The following is a 22,876-nucleotide window of genomic DNA, read 5'->3' on the forward strand; positions in this document are numbered from 1 at the left end:
TCTTATCCTGAACATGATACCGTCATGTGTTATGCTTTGTGTCTCGTTTCGCATTTGCGGGAATGATCGGCCGTTCAAAGTGACCTTCTCTGAGTTTTCTTTCCACCTGCAGGTGTACTCGTGGGAGGAGCGATGGCCGGAGAGCCGACGATGCTCGCTCGACTGGCGAATAATCTCTTGAAGAACTACACCGTCAAGGTCCGACCAGTACAGAACTGGACGTCCACCACGCATGTTTTCCTGGACTTCTCCATCTACGCTGTCCTCAAAGTGGTACGAGTGAGAAATACTTGATCTGGGCCAGGTTTGGGCCGAAAGAGCAAGAAAGTTTTTCTGCTGCAATTTCCGTTTTGTTTCTCCGGTACCTAGAGCGAATCAAGCTAATTAGGTATAGTCAGTTCTTCCTGCTGTTTGTACACATTTTTGGTTTTCCAGATGGCACTATCACTCGAAGCCCAAACTCACCCACTCGCATTCGAATGTGCAAACAATATAGATACACAGTGCCTTCAGAAAGTATTCACACCCCTTGACTTTTTTCACATTTTGTTGTGTTACAGCCTGAATTTGGAATGGATTAAATTGAGATTTTTTTGTCGCTGATCTACACAAAATACTCCCTAATGTCAAAGTCGATTTTTTTTGGAGAAAGTTTTACAGAATAATTAAAAATGAAATACAGCAATATCTTGAGTATTCAACCCATTTCTTATGACATTCCAAATTGAGCTCAGGTGCATCCAATTTCCTTTGATCATCCTCGAGATGTCTCTACAACTTGATTGTATTCCACTTGTGGCCAATTCAAGTGAGTGGACATGATTTAGAAAGAAACACACCTTTCTATATAGGGTCCCACAGCTGATGGTGAATGTCAGAGCAGAAACTCCACCATGAAATCCAAGGAACTGTCTTTCGAACTCCGAGATAGAATTGGGAGGAGGAATAGATCTGGGGAAGGGTATAAACAATAAAATTTATCGAGTGTTGAAAGTTCCCAAGAGCACAGTGAGCTCCATCATTAGGAAATTGAAACAATATGGAACTACGCAGACTCTTCCTAGAACTGGCCGCCCGACCAAACTGAGCAACCTGGCAAGAAGGACCTTGGTCAGGGAGGTGACCAAGAACCCAATGACCGCTCTGACAGAACTACAGAATTCCTTGGTTGAGATGGGAGAATTTGCTGGAATAACAACAGTCTCTGCAGCACTTCACAAATCGAGGCTTTATGGGACAGTGGCCAGACCGAAGCCACTCCCGAGAAAAAGGCACTTTACAGCGTGTCTGGAGTTTGCAAAAAGGCACGTGAAAGACTCAGAGCATGAGGCAAAATATTCTGTGGTTTAATGACATGAAAATTGAACTCTTTGGCCTGAATACAAAGTGCTACGTCTGGCGAAAACCAAGCAGAGCTCATCACCCATCTAACACCATCCCTACTGTGAAGTAAGGTGGTGGCAGCATCATGCTATGGGGATGCTTTTCAGTGGTAGGGACTAGGAGACATGTAAGGATAGAGGGAACAATGAATGGAACCAAATACAGGCAAATCCTTGAGGAGAACCTGCTTCAGAATGCAAAAGACCTTAGACTGCGGTGAAGATTTACATTCCAACAGGACAATGACCCCAAGTATAGAGCCAAAGCAAAACTGGAATGACTTCAGGACAAGAACCTGAAAGTCCTTGAATGGCCCAGCAAAAGCCCAGACTTGAATCCCATTGAGAATTTGTGGAAAGACTTGGAGATTGCTGTTCACTGACACTCCCCATCCAACTTGACAGAGCTTGAGCAAATCTACAAGGAGGAATGGGAGAAACTCCCCAAATCCAGATGTGCAAAGCTGATACAGACATACCTAAGAAGTCTCGAAGCCGTAATCACTGCCGAAGGCGCTTCTATGAAGTATTGACTCAGGGGATTGAATACTTATGTAAATTAGATATTTCTGTATTTCATTTTAAATTATTTTGTAAAAAGTTCTAAAAATAAAATTCCACTTTGACATTATGGGGTATTATGTGTAGATCGGTGTCAAAAAAAATCTCAATCCATTTTTAATTCAGGCTGTAACAACAAAATGACAAAGTGAAAGGGTGTGAATACTTTCCGAAGGTATTGTAATACCCTGCACCAGCTGATGTACCAAACCCTTCTTTTTAATATCTAATATGACATACAACATGCTCAGGATGTAGTTTAACCACATAGAATACGCAGATAACTAAAATATTAAAGTGCACCTGACTTGGAAAACGACCCTCTCCTGTCTAAAATTATTTTTTATAGCTTGTACAAGGTGATAAAAGTCATGGTGAACGTGTTGATGAAACACGTGATGGGTGTTGATGTTGATGAAATGGGTGTTGGGTGTTGATGAAAAAAATGTCGACATGGACTGTTCTTCCAGAAATATCCAAATGAACGAAAAATAGCACGTAGGCCAACAAACCATAAGGCAACTGCTTTTCCGAGAAGTGATGTTGATACATTGAGCAAGTCGACAAAGTAAAATCCTGGAGGTTCTCGTAAAGTTCAGTAACCACTCTCGTAGCATCCATGTATGATGTAACCCCAATTGCCGACTACGTAGTGACACATCGGTTAACCATAACAATTTTAGTTGAATGTTGATTGAGAATGCCTCCTGGTGGACGTAGTGAAGTGAATAAATATGAAGGCGAATGGGATGGGATTTGTGGAAGCATAACGAAGTGCTGTCATCACGCCCTCGGAAGTCTATAGGTATGAAGCAGATTACCTGTGCGGTATTTGGCAAGTCTGACAAAGCAACTGACTGTTTATATGTGTTAGCGGAACGAGATGCTTATTCCAGCAAAAGAAGCAGAAGCTTGGAATGGGAAGTTACAGAAACTTGAACTGGATTTGAAAACCGAGTACAGTTTGGAAATGTCAGGAAGCAGCTGGGGTACAAAAAGTAAACAAGATGACACATCGGAAGGACTTTTTGCAATGTTTTACAACCACGAAAGCTGATTGCATCATCACTGGATGTACACCTGTCCCACTGATGTCGTGCGCCTGTAGGTTAAGGCAGGAATTTGTGAACTGTGCAGGGAAGCCGGTGATATAACTAGGACAATCGTGGCCTCCATGAGTTGTTTCTGGGAAATCCTCCGAGCAAAGATGCAATCAGCGGAACACACACGAACACCCAATAAACGTGATGTTTTGTCCCTCTGCAGGACGTGAAGAATCAAATGGTCACGACTTACCTTTGGTACCGGGAGGTAAGGCTCAACCACACCTTCAAAACTTCATGGATTATGATGGCATTCATTTTGGTTCTATCACCTGTGGCACGAAGCCGCTTTTGTCTTTACACATTTTTATTTAACTTCATCAGAACTTTGTTTGTTTGTCCCGTTTCAAATCTTTGAGCCGTTCGTTTTCTGGGTTCCATATGTCCAAGAGAATCAGTTAAAAATTGTTTTAAATTGTTGTAAAAAAAAATTTCAAGTAAAAGTGTGTAGCCCTAAAACATGTTTTTTCGTTTATTTGTTATCCCTCTGTATTTCTTACTTTGGTCCCAATATCATGTAATTTTGGTGGGAATTATGAGTACCTGCTTAAACGCTTTAAATTTTACTTTGCGTTTTGCTCTGGTGGCAGGTAATTACAGGTCACGGGAACCTAGTTTTCTCAATGAACGGGTTCAGAGGGAGAGGTAAAAAAACAAAAACACATCGACACTGCTAGGACTTCCAGGAAAGAAGTCGATATTTCAAAAAAGTGGATCTGGGGTGAATGGATGGGGGAAGATAAGAGATTGTGGTGAACAGCTGTTTTAAAGACCTGGAGGGAGGAGTGGGATTGAAGAGAGAGAGGGAGTTTGTTCCAGAGGTGGGAGAAAAGAGGAATGAAAGAGTGAAGGTGAATAGAGAGTCTTGATTTTGGCAGTTTCACCAGAAGGGGGTTACTGGCAGATATTGTGCGACCTGGAGGAATATTTGGGGGACAGAGCTGGGGGAGCAAGGCCGGAGAGGAGTCGGTAGAACTTCCAACATCGGTCGGTTCTCATCACCTTCCCAAATTATCCACCTTGTTTTGTTTAACCTGTTCACAACTTTTTGAAATATCGTGCTAAACGGTTTGTCGTTTTTGCCTCGATCTCTCATTTGTGAAGAATCACTTTTAACATTATAGTATTTGGATCCGGATCTTAACCAAAATCAAATAAATTTGGCCTCGTCACACATCCAATGTATCCACCAAATTTTGTCCGAACATCGTCCATAACTTTTTTGAAATATCGTGCTATGTATTGTTTTTAGCCCCATCTCTCAATGGTGAAAAATCAGTTTATAATTAAATTATTTGGATCCGCTTCTTCACCGAAATCAAATCAATTTGTCCTTGTCACATACACAACCTCTCCACAAAAATTTGTCCAAATCCGTCCATAACATTTTGAGATGTCTGGCTCACAAACAAAGTGGTCAATACATACATTCAGTGGTGGAGGGAAATTTATCAAAGTCTATTTAATTAATTTACTCATAAACAATATAATAAAGTTTCCTGACCAATATGGTTCCATATTATCACAAAAAAAAAAGAATTCTATCAAAAATACCATATTATTTTCTTTCACGACATTATTAATGCTGTTGATGTTGCAAGCAAATGTCACGTTGAGATATTTTGCCATGTATTTAAATAATGTGAACGATGTTTTATTTCCCAAAACAGTATTGGCTTGATCGTCGGCTGGCATGGGACCCATCGCAGTACGAGCACGTGACGAGAACGTCGCTGCCAATCAGCCGCATGTGGTCTCCTGATATTGTCATCAGTGAATTGTAAGGAACGTTAATAGATCATCATCATCCCATACTCCTTTACAGAGCATCAGGGTTAGGATTCCCGTTGTTGAGGACAGATCGCCATACAGATCGATAGAAGCAAGCAGCCAAGACGTCCGCCTTTCGTTCTCCCCTGTCACGTGCCACGGGGACCCCAGATCCTTGATGAGCCCATAGTCCAACAACACCCCTTCCTTCAACATGGCAAAGGCTCCACAAAGCTCCGAAATGTTCTCTTCACAGGCGCACACGAGACAAAACGACCGCCCAAGCTAAAAACCAGACCGAGAGAGTCTGAGCGATTCTTCTTGCTCTCTCCTCCTCCAAAGCGCACTAACTCCACGACCCAGCCAAACATCAAAACTAGCGTTCTGCTTAAGTCCACAAGCAAAATCGTATCAGCACGAACAAAAGGAAAATTGCGCAGCCTTCTTGTTCGTGGGGAGAGAGAGAGAGAGAGAGAGAGAGAGAGAGAGAGAGAGAGAGAGAGAGAGAGAGAGAGAGAGAGAGAGAGAGAGAGAGAGAGAGAGAGAAAGAGAAAGAGAAAGAGAAAGAGAAAGAGAAAGAGAAAGAGAGAAAGAAAGAGAGAAAGAAAGAGAGTCTTCTTCCTTTCCTCGAACCTTCTAGCTCTGACATCACTCTGTCCAATCACCGAGCTCCGTTGAATCACCCATGGTCTTGCTTGACCAATGACGAAGCTCGGGGTGTGGCCTACCGGTTACGATCCTTTTGAGGTGGAGTTCGGCTTCTGTTGGCATGGTGTCGGTTATGGTTGGTTAATGGAAGGTTGTTGTTGTAACAAGCGTGAGTTTTATTGCATGGCCTTGTTGCAATTTGTAAAAACGTAGGACAAGGTCAGAGGGGGAAATCTCATACAGGGAGAAACTAGCTTTAGACCCTAGCTCGTTAACAAAACACCACCCCCGTGTGGTGACACGTAAACAACCTTAAGCTCCAGTTTCCCTGCTTAAATACATCGAGATGTCTCCGACTCGTACACGTCCATGCTATACCTATACGATCCTATCCCCACGATGGTATTTCGTCCCCTCCCCCCACAAACGTACCAATATTGTTATGGTGGTGGGAATCAAACCAGGGTCTGAATCCCATGGGAGATCAGGTGGGCAGGAGGTCAAATCTTTCACCTGGATGGTCACCAATTTAGTGACCGGTAGTCCTTGTGGCCGTACGCCAGGAAAGGCAAAAGGATCTTTACTTTGATCTTTGATGCACAGAACCTCCAAAGAGTTTGTCGCCTGCAATGTGTTCATCATTTCAAAAGAATTTTTCTGTCAACCCTCGACTCTGATTCTGCAACGACCCGACGGCATCAGCCCACGGGTCCTAAAATCCTGCTCTGCTGCTCTATCTCACCCTCTCTCTGTTCTCTTCACCCTCTCTTTTGCTCAAGGTCAACTGCCATCTGCTTGGAAATCAGCCAACATCACCGCTTTGCACAAAAAAGGTGCAAAAACAGATCCTAGCAATTACAGACCAATCAGCCTTCTCCCAATTATCAGCAAAGTCATGGAATCCATCATTGCTTCTGATATGAAATCTTTCCTCTTCTCCAATGGCTTGATCTCTGATCATCAATTTGGTTTCAGACCAGGTCACTCTACTCTGGACATGCTGCTTCTGCTGTCTCAACAATGGATGGAGGTCCTCAATGCCAAACAGGAAATTAGAGCTGTCTCCCTCGACATATCACGTGCCTTCGACACGGTCTGGCACCCCGCTCTGCTCACCAAACTCTCCTCCTTTGGTATCCATGGAAATCTCCACGCATGGCTGGCGGACTTCCTCTCTAGTCGTCGTCAACGTGTGGCCCTGAATGGGTTTCTCTCATCTCCTCTTCCTGTTCAGGCTGGAGTTCCCCAAGGCAGTGTTCTGGGCCCCGTGCTTTTTCTGGTCTTCATCAATGATCTCTCTGACTCTCTCGAAAATCCTCTCTATCTCTTTGCTGATGACTCCACTCTCTGCCGCTCCATTCCTCTTCCCTCAGATCGGCAGTCTGCTGCCTCCTCACTCTCTGAAGACCTGGACAAAATCACAGACTGGTCAAACAAGTGGAACATGTCTTTCAATCCTGACAAATCTCACACTCTTACTATGTCTCTCCGAAAAGATCGACTGGACAACCCTCCCATCTACTTTCTCAACAATCCTCTCCAAGAAGTTCTGTCGCTCAAGATTTTGGGTCTCACTATCTGCCATGATCTTTCTTGGGAAAACCACATTTCCAAGCTGGCCTCCAAAGCCAGTCGCCGACTGGGCATCCTCCGTCGTGCGAAGTCCTTCCTCGGCACACCTGAGCTCCTCACCACATACAAGGCTTTCATCCGCAGCTCAATGGAATACTGTTCTCCCCTATGGGCCGGTGCTCCTGCCTCACACCTAGCTCGGCTTCACGCTGTTGAAACCAAAGCTTTCAGAATTATTGGAATCTCCCGCGATGAAGCTATCTCTGAGGGCCTTTCACTCACTCACCGCAGGCAGGTAGGTGGTCTTTCTGTCTTCTACCGACTCCTCTCCGGCCTTGCACCCCCAGCTCTCTCTGTGCTCTGTCCCCCAAATATTCCTACAGGTCGCACAAGATCTGCCAGCAACCCTCTGATGGTTAAACTGCCGAAATCTCGGCTCTCCGCTCACCTTCACTCTTTCATTCCTCTTTTCTCCCGCCTCTGGAACAAACTCCCTCACTCCCTTCAATCCCACTCCTCCCTCCAGGTCTTTAAAACAGCCGTTCACCACCATCTCTTATCTTCCCCCATCCAAAACCTTGATCTTTTCTACCCCCGCTAATTCACCCCAGATCCACCTTGTTTGAAATTCCAACTTCTTTCCTGGAAGTCCTGGCAGTGTCCATATGTTTTATACCTCTCCCACTGCCCCCTTCCCACGCCCCCCCCCCCCCCAAAGCCCTCGCCCTCTCTCAGATCTCTCGATGTCTCCATGTCTCTCGGTCCCTGCTCCCAAATGTTGTGTTTGTGTCCTTCCCCCTCTCTCCCCATCTTGTCTACCGCTCCCTATGTTATATGTTTTATGTGTCGGTTTGTCTTTCTGTGTGATTAATGTTCGCTCTTTCACGAGCCTCGATATTGTATACAAAAAAAAAAAAAAAAAAAAAAAAAAAAAAAATGGTGGCTGAGCAAGACCCTTGTCGAACCACTGCCTTTGTACCTTCATACCGAGTGGTTTTTGCACAATTTTTCAATGGTCGCAGCTTAACTTGCGTCATGGTATCATTCCCAATAGATCTGCTCGACCACGCACCTGACTAGACCATCCACCAGACTAGACCATACATCGGACCATGCACCAGACCAGACCATATACCAGACCATGCACCAGACTAGACCATGCACTTGACTAGACGATGCACAAGACTAGACCATGCACCAAACTAGACCATGCACCTGACTAGACCATCGACCAGACTAGACCATGCACGAGACTAGACCATGCACCAGACTAGAACATGCACCAGACTAGAACATGCACGAGACTAGACCATGCACCAGACTAGAACATGCACCAGACTAGACGGTGCACCGAACCTTGCACCAGACGGACACTTCAGCAGTAGAAGAACAGCATTTGTTGAGGAAAAAGAGTGGGAAGAACAAGAAGCAAATCAAGGTATAAGTGATAGAATTCTCCTATAAACTAGAACGGCACTCAGTCGAGAGCATACCTCCGCCAGGTGAACAGTTTACTTTTTGTATCCCAGGGTAGACCAGAAAATCACAATACAGAATCACATTTAATCAAAATCATCTGTCCGCAAATTTTTGAGATGTCCTGCTTTGCATCGTTTTTAGCCCAATCTCCCAATGGTGAAGAATCACTTTTAAAATTCTACTAGCCGGATCCGGATCTTCACCAAAATTGAATCGATTCTTCCTTGTCACACAAAGCCTGGTGTTGACTTAGCGGTTAGGGTGCCGGCTTGGGATCTTAGGATACTGAGTTTGAATCCCGGTCGATCGCTCAATTAACGCCAGGCGGGTTGACTCGGCCTGTCATCCTTGTGAGGTCGGCAAATTGAGTACCAGTTCACTGGTAATTCCCTATGTGTCGCAAGAGGCGACTGACAGGGTTGGCGGCAGGACGGGCATCCGGCCATAAAACATTGCTTCAAAAAGGGGACCACGGTGCCCGAAAAAGGCCAACCCCTGCTCTGCGGGGAAAAATGGCCTCCAAAGGCAGTTCTTCTTTCTTCTTTGTCAATAGTGAAGAATCGCTTAAACAATTAAATAATTCTCATATCTGAATCCATATTCAGATCTTCACCAAAATTGAATCGATTCTTCCTTGTCACACACACAACCTGTCCACCAAGTTTCGTCCAAATCCGTCCACAACTTTTTCAGATATCCTATGTAAAGTTTTTGGCCCTATCTCCCAATGGTGAAGAATCGCAAAAAAAAATTCTAGTAGCCGGATCCGGATCTTCACCAAAATCTAATCATTTCGTCCTTGTCACACATCCAACCTTTCCACCAACTTTTCGTCCGAATCCATCCACAACTTTTTGAGATATCTTGTTCACAAAGAAACAGACAGACAGACAGGGGTGAAAAACATAACCTCCACCCACCTTTGGTGATGGAGTTAATAATACTCCCCCACACCCACGATACTGTGGACGGCTTGCGCGATTATCTTACACCTACACACTCACAGAGGGAGACATCAAGAGGGAAGACAAGATGTTAAAATAACTTGTCCACACAATAGTATTCATCTCTAAATGTTGCTCTCGATGACGCCATTTGTGAGGAGAAGCTTGAGGAAAGGAACGTTTGAAGGATGACACATTCCATGAGAATGAATCATGTGTGGAGGACACCCCCAAAGCATGACTAGCAGGCCTCAATGATCATCAGGGTCAAAAGCATTAGATCTTTCCAGAGATACCACCTTTGAGGTTTGTAGGTGTCCCCTACCAGTTAGGCAGCAACAATAGCACGATGATGCGCATCAATTTGTCATCGATCCCAGGTGGGCAGAGCAGTTGTGGTTGGAAGGTAGAAGGGAAATAAGGATTAAAATAGATAGGTTTGACCATGTTATTGTAAAAACTCTCCGACAAATCTTTAATTGAAATCTCGATGCGTGTTTCTACCTAGAGTCGAAGAAGACTCTTCCCTGGAGGTTCCTTACGTGTACGTGAACTCGACCGGCTTCATTACTCACCTGCGACCTCTTCGTGCTGTGACGACTTGTGTTCTGAACATATTCAGCTTTCCTTTTGACAAGCAGAACTGCTCCCTGACCTTTGGAGCTTGGACCTACACTGGTATTGCATTTTTATTGTGAATGTGCAATTGAGGAATCGCGGACATGATAGTTGAAGTTGAGCACTCGATTACGGAAGATGTAGTTATAGAATGTCACATCAGACCTCGTGAATTTTTTGAGTGATGTGTTTAACCAAAATACCCATGAGTTCAGTTTCATGCAATATGTTTTAACAATATGGTCTTTATTTAACAATTTTGTTTTTTGTTTAACATTTTATTTTTTTTAGTTTAGATTTTAGTTAAATTTAAATTAAATATTAAATTTTATTAATTTATTTTAAATTTAATTAATTTAATTTAATAATTAATTAATCATTAAATTAAAATAATTAATTTATTAAATTTATTACATTTATTAATTTAAATTAAATATTAAATTAACATTTAGTTAAATTATATTTTATCAATGTAATTTTGTTTAACAATATTGTTTTCATGCAACAATATGTTCAAGTTCAAATACCACAGTTTCATGCAACTGTGGTATGTTTTATTTTAAATTAAATATACTAGCAACGGTACCTGCCCTATGGGCGGGGCTTCAATTGGGAGGCCCAAATGAAAAGGCTAAATATCAGAAATTGAAGGCTTTTTTTATTTTAAACGATTTATATAAACATCCGTTAAATCTCGATCGGTGCAGCCGTTTGTGCGGCACCCGGGAAAATAACGTCATGCGGGAGCAAGTATCAGCAGGATGTGGCAGTGTGGGAGTCCACGTTTCTGATCCTCCTTCATGCTGAAGTAGCCCACCACTTCTCCAAGCATTCCGCTCTTCAGATCCGCCATGACAGATTTAAGCTTGATACCGAAGATGTGTGCAGTTAGTTCTCCCGATGTCGTATGTACTCCCGATACGTGTTTCCTTCATTGTAAAAAACACCAAATCAACAGTTAAAAGGATTTTGAGCCGATAGCTGTTACGGCCTTGGCCAGATCGATGGAGACAGCGATCTGTTAGCGTATTCACCGCCCAAATAGCTGTGAAATTCTCTCATGTAGAGATTAAACTCACGTCATTTGAACTTTGGCCGAGGTCATTATTTACTTTTAATGATGTTTATATACGAATCGAAAAGAAGATAATTGGTTTTGGATCGTCCTCTCCGCATATCTCATGGGATTGTAAGTTGGAGAGACGGCCGTGATGGCGGGGAGGGGGATGGAATTCTCTCAAGCAGGGATTCAACCCGTGTCCTTATAAAAGGTCTTTGTCCGAGGTCACCGAGTCGGATCGGTGCAGCTGTGCAGCGATCGGTGCAGCCGTTTGTGCGGCACCCGGGAAAACAACATCGTCACAATGAAAACATCGTCACAATGAACGTTATGCAAACGCGAATGTTATGCGGGAGTCAAACCCTGAGAATGCTGGAGACCAAAGCTAAAATTTGGAAAACTAAATACCGTATTTTACTCCTGGAGATCCCAGGATCACCCACCCAAAATATCGTTGCGATTGGTTCAGCAGTTTTTATGGTACCTTCGAACGGACAGACAGACAGACAGACAGACGGACGGACATTTGGTGAATTATAGTAAGATATCAAAAATTAATTTCAAGGACTTTTTGTTCCTGGTTTTCAGCCTCCGAGGTAACCCTGGTCCTGCAGCGGTCCATAGAAGAATTGAGGAATGATCGTTTTGTATTTGTGAGTGGTGGAGAGTGGGAGCTGATCGATATCATGCCACACCTTTGGTTAACAAAGAGGGATGGACACCTTTACTCACAGTTCAGCTTCAATGTAAGTGGAACACCTTTGGCTCCGCTCACATTGTCATCTGTATTCATCATGCTTATTATTTCATTGATTTATTTTGTGTATAGAAATCTAGGCCCATGGAGGAAGTACATGACAAATGTTGGTAGATTCAGAGACCGACGGAGGATGTAAGGGGAACAAGGAGACAGAGACAACACACCTGAATGGGTGAGTGGTAGAAATGAAAGGGTATGTGGAGGGGTCAGTGAGAGTAGAAGAGATTATGGGTGGGTAAGGGAGAAAGCATGAGGCGACAATGGGCAGCACTCTGTAAGGATTTGAGGGAAGAACATGAGACAACCAACACATGGAGTTAGTTTTGCAAATGAAAGAATAGAGGGATAAAGGAATGGAGGTGATCATTCAGATTAGAATTGAGGAGGATAATCAGGTGTAGTATCCAGGAAGATCCAATGTGACCTGGATGAGCTAAATATAAGGATATTTTTATTATTTTTATTTTTTGTATACAAGATCGAGGATCGTGTAAGAGCTAACATTAATGACAAAAAAACAAACGGACACATAAGGCGAAATAAAGGGAGCGGGAGACAAGATGGGGAGAGAGGGGGAAGCACACAAGTACAACATTTGAGAGCAGGGACATCGGGAGATCTGTGGGAGGGAGAGGGCTTGGGGGGAGGAGGCGTGGGAAGGTGGGAGAGGTAAAATATTGAGGGATGAGAAGGTGTGAGGAGCAAAGTCAGAAGTGAGGCTCTGATAGATGAGTTTCCATTGGCAGACTTCAATCTGTTTTCCTTGCGGACGAATACGGCGAGTGTGCTGGAGGTCACTTCTTTCGGCTAAGTGATTGATTAAATCACTCATTCCCACTGTGGAGAACAGATGTGTAGATGCTAAAATTAGAAAAATTAATGGACAGCTGTTTTTTACAATTTGAGGTTTTGTCATCAAAATTTCAACAAAACTTTTAGGCTCCGGGCCAGGTATGGTCCATCTGCACCCCCCCCCCCCACAACTCTCCGACCCTGGGTTTTTCTGAACCATTGGGGTGTCCTGGGGTGGAAATCAACTGGTAACAGTAAATAAACTTGGACTCACTACCCATTTGGTACCTATATTGGATGGTACCCTCAAAACAGCATATTTTTAAATCCGCGTTGCGCCATATTCGACACACGTGTTCTTTTGGTATTTGTGCCTGCTAATATTAACTCAGAATAAAAAGTTATATACCAAAAGAAAGCTGTTCATCTACTGATCATCATAGAATATTGACACATTACTTATAATGGTACCTTAATGGTCATAACTAGTGCTGAATAGCAGTACCCCACTTTAACGTAACATAATTCGGTATCGACCGTACTATTTCATCTTACACACATAATATGAACACATTACACCTGATATGCTTACATATATATTTTATTGGCTTTCTCCTGTATATCAGCTTTAATTTGATACCAGATACATCCCCATAGCTTCAATTCTCTTTTTTATACAGCGTGTCAAAGATACTACCGGTATGGGGTGATATTGTAGGCGATGCTGCATTTGTCAATTTACAAATGCTGCCACGTATATCGCGTCCCTCCCTGACGACTCAACTAGAAGACTGCAAGATCTTGTTGAATCCCCCAGTCAAATGACCTTAGAAGCTGTCTCGACGGATGAACTCATCATGAAGGTCATAGATAACTATGATACATTTCGACAGAGTGTAGCAAAGGGACGATTGGGGAAAACTGCTGAGCTCTGGGTGTCGTACATGGACCATGTACGTCTAGTCCTCTCACTCCTTGAAGCTGTAAAGACTAACAACTTTGTCTTGTATGTTGCGTCCATCAACGGTATGACTCCCCTCTTCTTCAGCTTCGGTGGCCAAAACTACGCCAGGTATTTGTCGTATTTCTCCATCTTCTTAGCCAACGTAGATAGCTCGCACCCGGGAGCTTTGACCCTCATTCGACGAGGAGCAATCAGTGTTGCTCGCTCCTTTATCCCTGGGAATCGCTGTGCTGTTGACAAGACAATGGAGGAAACCTTCATGAGACATGCAAAGTCTCATGGTGGTGCTGGTGCGGGTATATCTGGACTACTCACCAATTACCAGGCATATCAGAGGTGGGTCCGCACCCTTCACGAAAGGTCTCTCTACGTTGATGCATGTCTTGGTATGGCTCACATGACAGACAGCGGACAGGACACTAAGCATCGTGATGTACGTCCCAGAGAGGTGAGAAAAGGAGAGAGGTTGGTGAAGAAGACCATGGATGCGGTATGCAGTTTCCTGAATCCATTCACGGTAGACACAAAGGACCAGCTGTTGATTCTATCGTCAGGCGGTGCAGCCTCTGATGATGTTGCTGCAGATGTTCTGAAGGCTGAAGCCATCGGTCAACAAGCTCATGATAAATTTGTTGAGGTCCGACTGAAAACTGGCGAAGATTTTTTTGAACCAGTAAAACGACTCAATCTCAAAACTCTGAACAACATGAACAAAAGTTCCAAGACCAAGACATCAAAGAACAAAGTCACCCAGTTCAAGCACCAGGGAAACGTTGCATTTCAGCTTTTGCTGAAATCGCAAAATCAAGGGCTACAACTTGACCTAAAGGAACTGATGTCATACCCATTAACTCCAGTACCATACAGCTTGGCGACCGGAGATGGGTACCTAGCAAAGACAGACAAGGCAAAGGCATTCCAGCTCCTGACCAAGGACTGTACTGACATCACTGTACCACAGGCAAGGGTCACCCTGACAGTGTATGACGGAAATGCCACCTTCTACTATCTAAAAGACATTCCTAACAACTTCAGCCAGATCTGTTCCAAGGTCTTTGACATCATCAGTAAGACAGGAGATGTGGTGTTCAGCACAGATCAATACCTACCTGGATCAGTGAAGTCGATGGAGAGGCGACGTCGCGGCTGTGGAGAAAAGTTGATTCTAAAAGGAGAAGCTACAAAGAAACCGCAAGATTGGAAAATGTTTCTCTCGAACGACGAGAATAAAATCCAGTTCATCCGACTGCTACTCAGGCTCTGGAACAGTGACCAGTATGCTTCTCGGTGCCATGGTCGAAAAGTGATCTTGATATGTGAAGGGAAGGCATACCAACTTACATCCACAGATGGTCAGACAACAAATGCCAAAGAGTTGCCTCAGCTGGAATCGTCTCAAGAAGAAACAGACTCGCACGTGATATTATACGTAAACTACGCCAGGAGCCAGAAATATGAGTTTGTTCGAGTGAAGAGCCCAGACTCGGATGTATTCTTCATCTTACTGCACTACGCCGCATCGATAAACGACATAAAGATACTGTTTGACACAGGCACATGAAACAAGCAGAGGCTAATAAACGTCAGTAAACTCGCAGCAGACTTCGGCCAAGAGAAGAGTACTGCTCTTATGGCACTTCACGCCTACAGCGGTTGTGACAGCACTAGCGCTTTCCGAGGGATTGGAAAAATCAAACCTGTTAAAACGCTGCTTCGTCTGCCGCAATACATCCCTATTCTCAACAAGCTTGGAGATACGTGGGATGTGCCAGAAGAGCTGAACAATCAACTAGACAGCTTCACATGTGCCATGTATGGAAGAGGAAAGGTATCACACGTTGATGATCTGCGACTCCTGAGAATAAATGAGCTATGTGCCAAGGAGAATCGTCACCTACCCTCAGGCAATGTAGACATGGCCAATATTCCACCATGTATGAGGAGCCTCACACAGCACATCCGAAGGGTCAACCACCAAGTGGGAATTTGGAAGAGAGCTCACGTTCCTCGACCAAGGATTCCCAAAGCAAGTCCAGGCCATGGCTGGGAAGAGGAGAAAGGCTGCCTGGATCCTCTCTGGTATGATGGAGACATGCTTCCGCGTGAGCTGGCTGATATAGCTCAGGTCATGTCAGACGACGATGAGAGTGATGATGAATCAGGTGATGAAACACCTGATGATATGGATCGTGTTTTGTACAGTGATACCGATGAAAGTGACAGTGACGATGACTGATCATGATGGACATATGCCATTCGTGCAAGCAAGCCAACTTGACTGCACTCATGCAGTGTTTGACTTTTGTTGATAATTAACAAAATGCAATTGTTTGTTTGTGTTCTTTTGAGAGTGGATACTTGTATTATATGATATAATGTGGTTAACTGAGTGTACGACATACATATGTAATTGTAGGGATAAAACTGACTGTTAATATTATTATGATATCTGTTGTTGAGCAATAATGTTTGGTTTATCATCAAAATATTCGATACTAAAAATTTTTTCAATGGGATGTTAAAATTTAGTTTCAAATAAGAAATATTTTTACTTTTACAGTAAATATTCGAGCATTACATTGTTACTGTTCTGTGGAAGGTGTTTGACCCAGTGTATGAATATTAATATGATGATATTAAAAACTACTGTGATTAATAAACAAGTTTTTCTTGTTTAATATGTTAATAAGATGGCAGTATGATTATGATATTCGATTATGAATGACATTTATAAGTGTAATAGGCAGTTCTTTTGAATATAGACAAAGACTGTTACCGAGATTATATGATTCATGGTTCCCGCGAAACAGGTAGTATCTTTGACACGCTGTATAAAAAAGAGAATTGAAGCTATGGGGATGTATCTGGTATCAAATTAAAGCTGATATACAGGAGAAAGCCAATAAAATATATATGTAAGCATATCAGGTGTAATGTGTTCATATTATGTGTGTAAGATGAAATAGTACGGTCGATACCGAATTATGTTACGTTAAAGTGGGGTACTGCTATTCAGCACTAGTTATGACCATTAAGGTACCATTATAAGTAATGTGTCAATATTCTATGATGATCAGTAGATGAACAGCTTTCTTTTGGTATATAACTTTTTATTCTGAGTTAATATTAGCAGGCACAAATACCAAAAGAACACGTGTGTCGAATATGGCGCAACGCGGATTTAAAAATATGCTGTTTTGAGGGTACCATCCAATATAGGTACCAAATGGGTAGTGAGTCCAAGTTTATTTACTGTTACCAGTTGATTTCCACCCCAGGACACCCCAATGGTTCAGAAAAACCCAGGGTCGGAGAGTTGTGGGGGGGGGGGGGGGGGGGTGCAGATGGACCATACCTGGCCCGGAGCCTATTTATTATGAGATTATGGAGAAGACAAATTAATAATTAGGTCAAAAGGTCAAAGTCACATAACATCGTCAATTTTCATCCAATTGACCTGAAATTTTAACAACTAAATATTGATTGGGCACATTGGGTCACTGAATTCGTTCACTAATCAATACGTATCTAGAAGCCGATTGTTTTGTTTGTTTTAAGATCCAAAGGTCAAAAGTCAAGGTTGCAATCAAATCGTCAAATTTTCATCCGATTGACCTTAAATTTGAACAGCGTTGATATATTGTGTCACTGAAGCCGATTGCTTTTGAGGTTAAAAGGTCAAGGTCAGCTGACATTGTCAATTTTATATATACATATGCTGTATCTATATTTTAGCTGTTTTCGTCATGTTTAGCATACGGACAAGAAGAAGGTCGAAAAGAAAGCGGACGTGGATGGGCTTTGCATTTTCAGATGCTTTCTAGTTTAACACGTCACATTAGTTCTTCGTGCCGTTTGTTTGTGTCTTTTATGACATCCATAAAAACGTAAGTTTCCTGTTTGGAATGGTTTTCAATTTTGTTTGACTATCCGACAGGCATAAAAGGGCATCCGGCCGTAAAACATTGCTTCAAAAAGGGGACCAAAAAAAACAACAACAACCACGGTCCCCGAAAAAGGCCAACCCCCGCTTTGCGGGGAAAAATGGCCTCTAAAGGTGGTTTATCCGACAGGCAGACAGAGTAAAAATATTATGTCACTCCTCTCTGCGCATGCGCGATGGAGACAAGATTTCATTCAATTTGCCAAAGTCAGAGCCAACGAGTTTCCAAGGCATCACTGTGGATTAGAACCTGAATATTCAAGTGTAATATAACAATAATGATTAGATGCACCATTTAAGAGGTCAGAGGTGTGGGGGAGGCACATTAACTTGTTTTAAATGTTAAAATAGGATTACCAATATTTATTTATTTATTGAAAATTCTTTCTTTTGTCATTGAGTTTTACTCTTAGTTGTTGGCCCTTTGGTTGGTATCCTCATTAAGTAATTCATTTGATTAAAACGAAGTTTCATTCCCCTGTGCAGCTCAGTTAAACAAGCACCATGAGCCTGCATCAGCACCACAACGTTTTAACCGTAACAACCATTTAGCGAGGGCTGGCCGATGTTGCAGCAAACGTTGTGAGTTAGCTGGGATGTTATCTTGCTCGATATCTCAACAAGCGTATGCACAGTGAGCCTTGATTTTTGATGCTGCGCAATTCCTATGGTATACTTTTGATGTCATTTCAGTGAATTTTAACATCAACATTTTAACATACCAAGTACCACGTGTCTGAAAACAAATTTTCAAAACTCAGTTCTTGGCAATTCAATAAAACATGACTCAGAAATGCATGATACTAACTGAATTAGCTTGGTTCCAACTTTCATTGTTGCTTCGACTCTTCCTCAACCATAAACTCTTTACATCAAACTCATCTGCTCTCTCTTCCTCCCCCTCAGATGGTCATCAAGCGGAGACCCTTGTTCTATGTGGTCAACTTGTTGATTCCAAGTCTGATTCTCATGATAGTCGACTTGGCAGGGTTCCTGCTGCCCCCGGAGTGTGGGGAGCGCGTTTCGTTTAAAGTCACCATTTTGTTGGGCTACTTTGTCTTCCTCACGACTGTTGTTGGAATCCTCCCTGCAACTGCCCAGGGCACTCCGCTCATAGGTACGTCTTGCAACCGAATCCAAACATGTCCTTGTACTAAACAAACCACTCAAGACTATAGCTAGAGTTGTTGCAAAAGGAATTAACTCATGTGACCCATGCCCATACTTCAAAGCACCCCTCATGACACTCAAATGATTGGGGTATCTGCATCTGAGTATATATATTGGGAAAACTCAGAACTTTTAGGCCTGCCGCACAAAATGCCGATGCTATGAAACAGAATAGATGGCAGCGAATATTGTACAATCTTATTTTGTTCAATGACAATATTGTTGGAAAACAACGTTTTTTGGCTACATACGTATAATGCAGTACAGTGTTACGTGTTACCTCCCCAAACCCTGGCTACGGTGCACCTCAGAGTCTGGAGAGGTAACGCAGCAGAAAGATTTGTTATTTTGAGTGTTCTAATAAACCATGGACAAACCACACCAATGCAATTGTGTAGAACAAAACAAGTAATTGTATTAAGAACTCTCACATACACAATAATAACACCCTTAAAGAAAGTACCATGAAAATATCATTTGCATCTCATGAACAATACATATGCTGGTACCATCATTCTCCAATGCTCTCAAAGCAATAAACTCACGATACGCCAAACATGAGTGGAATGTAACAATCCCAAAGTCCGTGCACGAATCCCCACGTTGGGCGAAGGTCAATGTCGTGCAGAACGACAAGAACAATAGTCAGGTATCGGTGCTGCTGCGGACGACGAGTTACGAGGTGAGAGGTCGGGCTGATGGCGACATGGGGTAACGATCCCACAAAACCTGAGTGCAATCCACGCCCCACGTCTACCAACTATTAAGCCGATATGGAAACCAACGGCGATCCACACGATGAGGTCAATATGGAAATTAAGCCTATATGGAAACCAACCGCGATCCACATGATGATGTCGATATGGGAACCAAACTCAGTGCCCGATCTCACTAATGCTCTTGTGGCTGAATGGAAGCAAATCCCTGCAACAATGTTCCAACATCTAGTGGAAAGTCTTCCCAGAAGAGTGGAGGCTGTTATAGCAGCAAAGGGGGGGGACCAACTCCATATTAATGCCCATGATTCTGGGATGAGATGTTCGACCAGCACATATGGGTGTGATGTTGGGGTGTCCACATACTTTTGGCCATGTAGTGTATGTCAATGTAATTCAATGGCAGAGACTTTGTCGGAAGCTACTGAAAGCTGAAGTTTATTTGGTCATTACATTGCGCCACCTCGGTGATTGTCAGAGACTGCAGCACACAGCACGATGATGCACAATTGTCGCCGATAACTCATCATGTAAAAGTTGAACATGATTAACTTTTACAATTGTTGCCGACTCACCTGAAAAACTAGTTGGCAAGGATCATCATCCGCCGCACATTACTCGATAATCAAAAACTGTTGACATCTAAGATGTCACCAACAATGTAGTTGCGTTGTTTCGGCTAGTGTGCGGCTGCCCATAGAAGTATGGGTCAGCACCTGGTGCTAGGCCTCACTTAAATTCATAGTACATTATTTGTTCAGTAAGGGAAACTAGCGTGCATTGTCACTTATGATGTGTTGGCACTCAATATCATTCATTATCCAAGATTGGCTACTCGAGGGAATGTCCCAAAGCATCCCAGGTTCCCTGAGCCCAGACAAACAGTTACAGCGTTACCGAGTTGGTGGTTCTTTTGTAACTCACGAATATTTGAAACTTCTGTAACTATTTTGTATCCTTTGACGTACAGGCATCTACTTTGTGGTGTGCATTGCTCTGTTGGTAATCAGCCTGCTGGAGACCGTGCTTGTACTACGAGTGCTCTACGGGCACCAGGAGAACAAGAATGATGGGGTGTGGACATTGCTGCTTACTTCACTCGGTCTCTCTCCTGAAAACAACGATGGAAGTTTAACCCACACCCAAGGCTCCGAGAACATAACGCCCAACGATGCCGGTGAGCAGTGCAAGACGTGACGTTTTATTTGAATGTGAGCTTTGGGGCGCACTTCCTCAGACATTGGCCGATGCAGATGGTGTATGAGTGTGGGTTTGAGTGTACACGTCAATGTTTTCTGAGTGCAACAGTTGTTTGTGTTATAGACCCACCATTGTCTATGAGGTTCAATGTTTAACGTGTCGGAGTCTTGGTGATGCCATGGTGCTCAACAATGGCGCTCTGAGCTGGTTGTAGCCCTTTTGAGTTGTCTATTTGGAATTACTAGTTTAGGCCGCGGAACTTCCGTGCAACAGATGGGGATGATTATAGGTGGGGGAATGCCTTATCAAGAGAATACACAGTTCCGTGGGATAAATGGAATCGTACCTCAGTGGTTAAGGTGTGTCTGGAATTCTCCTGTTATGACAATAGGTTGTGCAGCGCAAAGTAATCATTGCTGTTAAATTGTACATCTCGCAAATCACCTTCATCTCCAGGTTACCTGCAAATACGCTAAGGTGCCCCATGTACACCCAATATTGGTCCCCAGTAACAACACACTGTGGTATCCATCTGCGCCACATGGATCCCCAAAATATGCATACATTATGAACAGTTTTCAGTCTCAGGTTGACATGAGTGTTCTCATCAGTCTTCACCCTCCACCAATAACGCGAGACTTGAAAATAAACAGTTCCCATCACAAAATATCTCCTTCACGAAAAATGTCCCACAAAAATCCCAAGAAATCAAACGCGAAGCGAAAAGCGGGGTTGAGCAACTTGTTCACTTCTGTCTTTCTACAAACGTAAGTTTTTATAATCGAGGAACAACTATAAGGTTATATTCTGATCATTAATTGAAACATGAATCCGAAAACAAACCTGCCGTTTAACAATATGTTCGCTCGCAATTCGTCCCGATCGCACATGTGCAGAGAGGAGCAAGATAATGTTTTTACTCTGTCTACCTGAGTGTCAGTGAAACAAAATTGAAAATCATTCCAAACAAGAAACTTACTTTTTTAAGGACGTCATAAAGGACACAAACAACAGGCACGAATTACTAATGCCCCGTGTTAGATAAGGTGGTGTAAGAGACGCTGCATCAATGGCGGTAAACGTATGAAATGTTTTTGTTTTTCTCTAACCTTTAAAATCTTTACTTTATATCATTTGAATTATATACTTGAACACTGAAAAACACAAATCGCCTTATTGACACTTTCACAACCCCTCCGTTTAGCAGAACTTGGACAAAATATTACGGCATTTTACATCATCACAACCAATCAAATTTTCCGCTCACAGACTCCTGTCATATCCTTATTTCTTACGACTGCGCATGGTAAGGTTTTATGAACATTCTAGTTCGATGTGTATTTCAACATTGTTCTGCTTGTTTGTTTTATAGAGGAAAACAATAGACGTAAGTTAAGAAGAGCTTCGTTAAAAGTGTGGATGTGTCGGTGATATTTTTAATGTTACTGATGTTTATTTTAACAAATCTCTTAACATCTTATTTTCCATCTCCCTCTATGCCACACATTACTCTTTAAGTATCTGGACCGGGTTCGTCCCTACTGGAGAAAGCGTACCACCTGGACAAGATCCTCACCCTGTGCTACCTGGTGCTCATTAGCTGCGTGGTTATTGGTTTCGTGCTCGCATGGGCATTGCCATAAGATCTCACTATTAGAACACATCCCGAATTACCTTCTATAAGGGATCCCTTATATAAGGGATCGTTTCTCTGTATGCAACTTTAACATGGGGACTGAAAATTCCTTTCTCGGCTACTACTGGTATATTGTATATATAAATATACAGATATACACACTTTATACCCCTTTAAAAGATTTTTAAAATGATTCTAATGTGTTGGCTCAATGGCCTAATGGATAAAGCATCAGACTTCCAAGCTGGGGATTGTGGGCTTGAATCCTGTCTGGGTTGAATATTTTTTCCCCTTACTTTTTCATGTCTTTTATATCATCTTGAATAAAGTATTGTACGACGAACAAATGAATTTTATTCGTATTTAAAATGTATCTTGGGGAAAAATGCCAGGGGCATAGAAAAGGCCCCTTTATATGAGGGTATGTGCCCTGTGGCAAACAAAAGAAAAGAAGGGACATTCATTGGGTAAAATGGCAGGGGCAGAGGATAGGCCCCTTTATATGAGGGTATGTGCCATGTGGAAAAGAAGAGAAAATAAGGGACATTCCATAGCTTA

The 22,876-nt window shown here is 42.8% G+C and overlaps 1 protein-coding gene across 2 annotated transcripts in view; it reads left to right on the forward strand.

Annotated features, from left to right (window-relative positions):
• The window catches only part of LOC137434635 (5-hydroxytryptamine receptor 3A), a 30,066-nt gene extending 7,407 nt beyond the window's left edge, over positions 1-22,659 (forward strand). For both annotated transcript variants that reach the window (XM_068127798.2, XM_078785007.1), the window contains exons 2-9: positions 113-273; positions 3,210-3,254; positions 4,717-4,826; positions 9,968-10,137; positions 11,726-11,883; positions 18,503-18,713; positions 20,453-20,659; positions 22,201-22,659. In XM_068127798.2, the coding sequence (XP_067983899.2) occupies positions 113-273; positions 3,210-3,254; positions 4,717-4,826; positions 9,968-10,137; positions 11,726-11,883; positions 18,503-18,713; positions 20,453-20,659; positions 22,201-22,325 (1,187 nt within the window). In that variant the 3' untranslated portion in view covers positions 22,326-22,659. The remainder of the gene's footprint in view (positions 1-112; positions 274-3,209; positions 3,255-4,716; positions 4,827-9,967; positions 10,138-11,725; positions 11,884-18,502; positions 18,714-20,452; positions 20,660-22,200) is intronic.
• Positions 22,660-22,876: the final 217 nt, after the last annotated feature.

Source organism: Myxine glutinosa, chromosome 9 (assembly GCF_964187855.1).
Source record: "Myxine glutinosa chromosome 9, kmMyxGlut1.1, whole genome shotgun sequence".
In the NCBI taxonomy this organism is placed as follows: Eukaryota; Metazoa; Chordata; class Myxini; order Myxiniformes; family Myxinidae; genus Myxine; species Myxine glutinosa.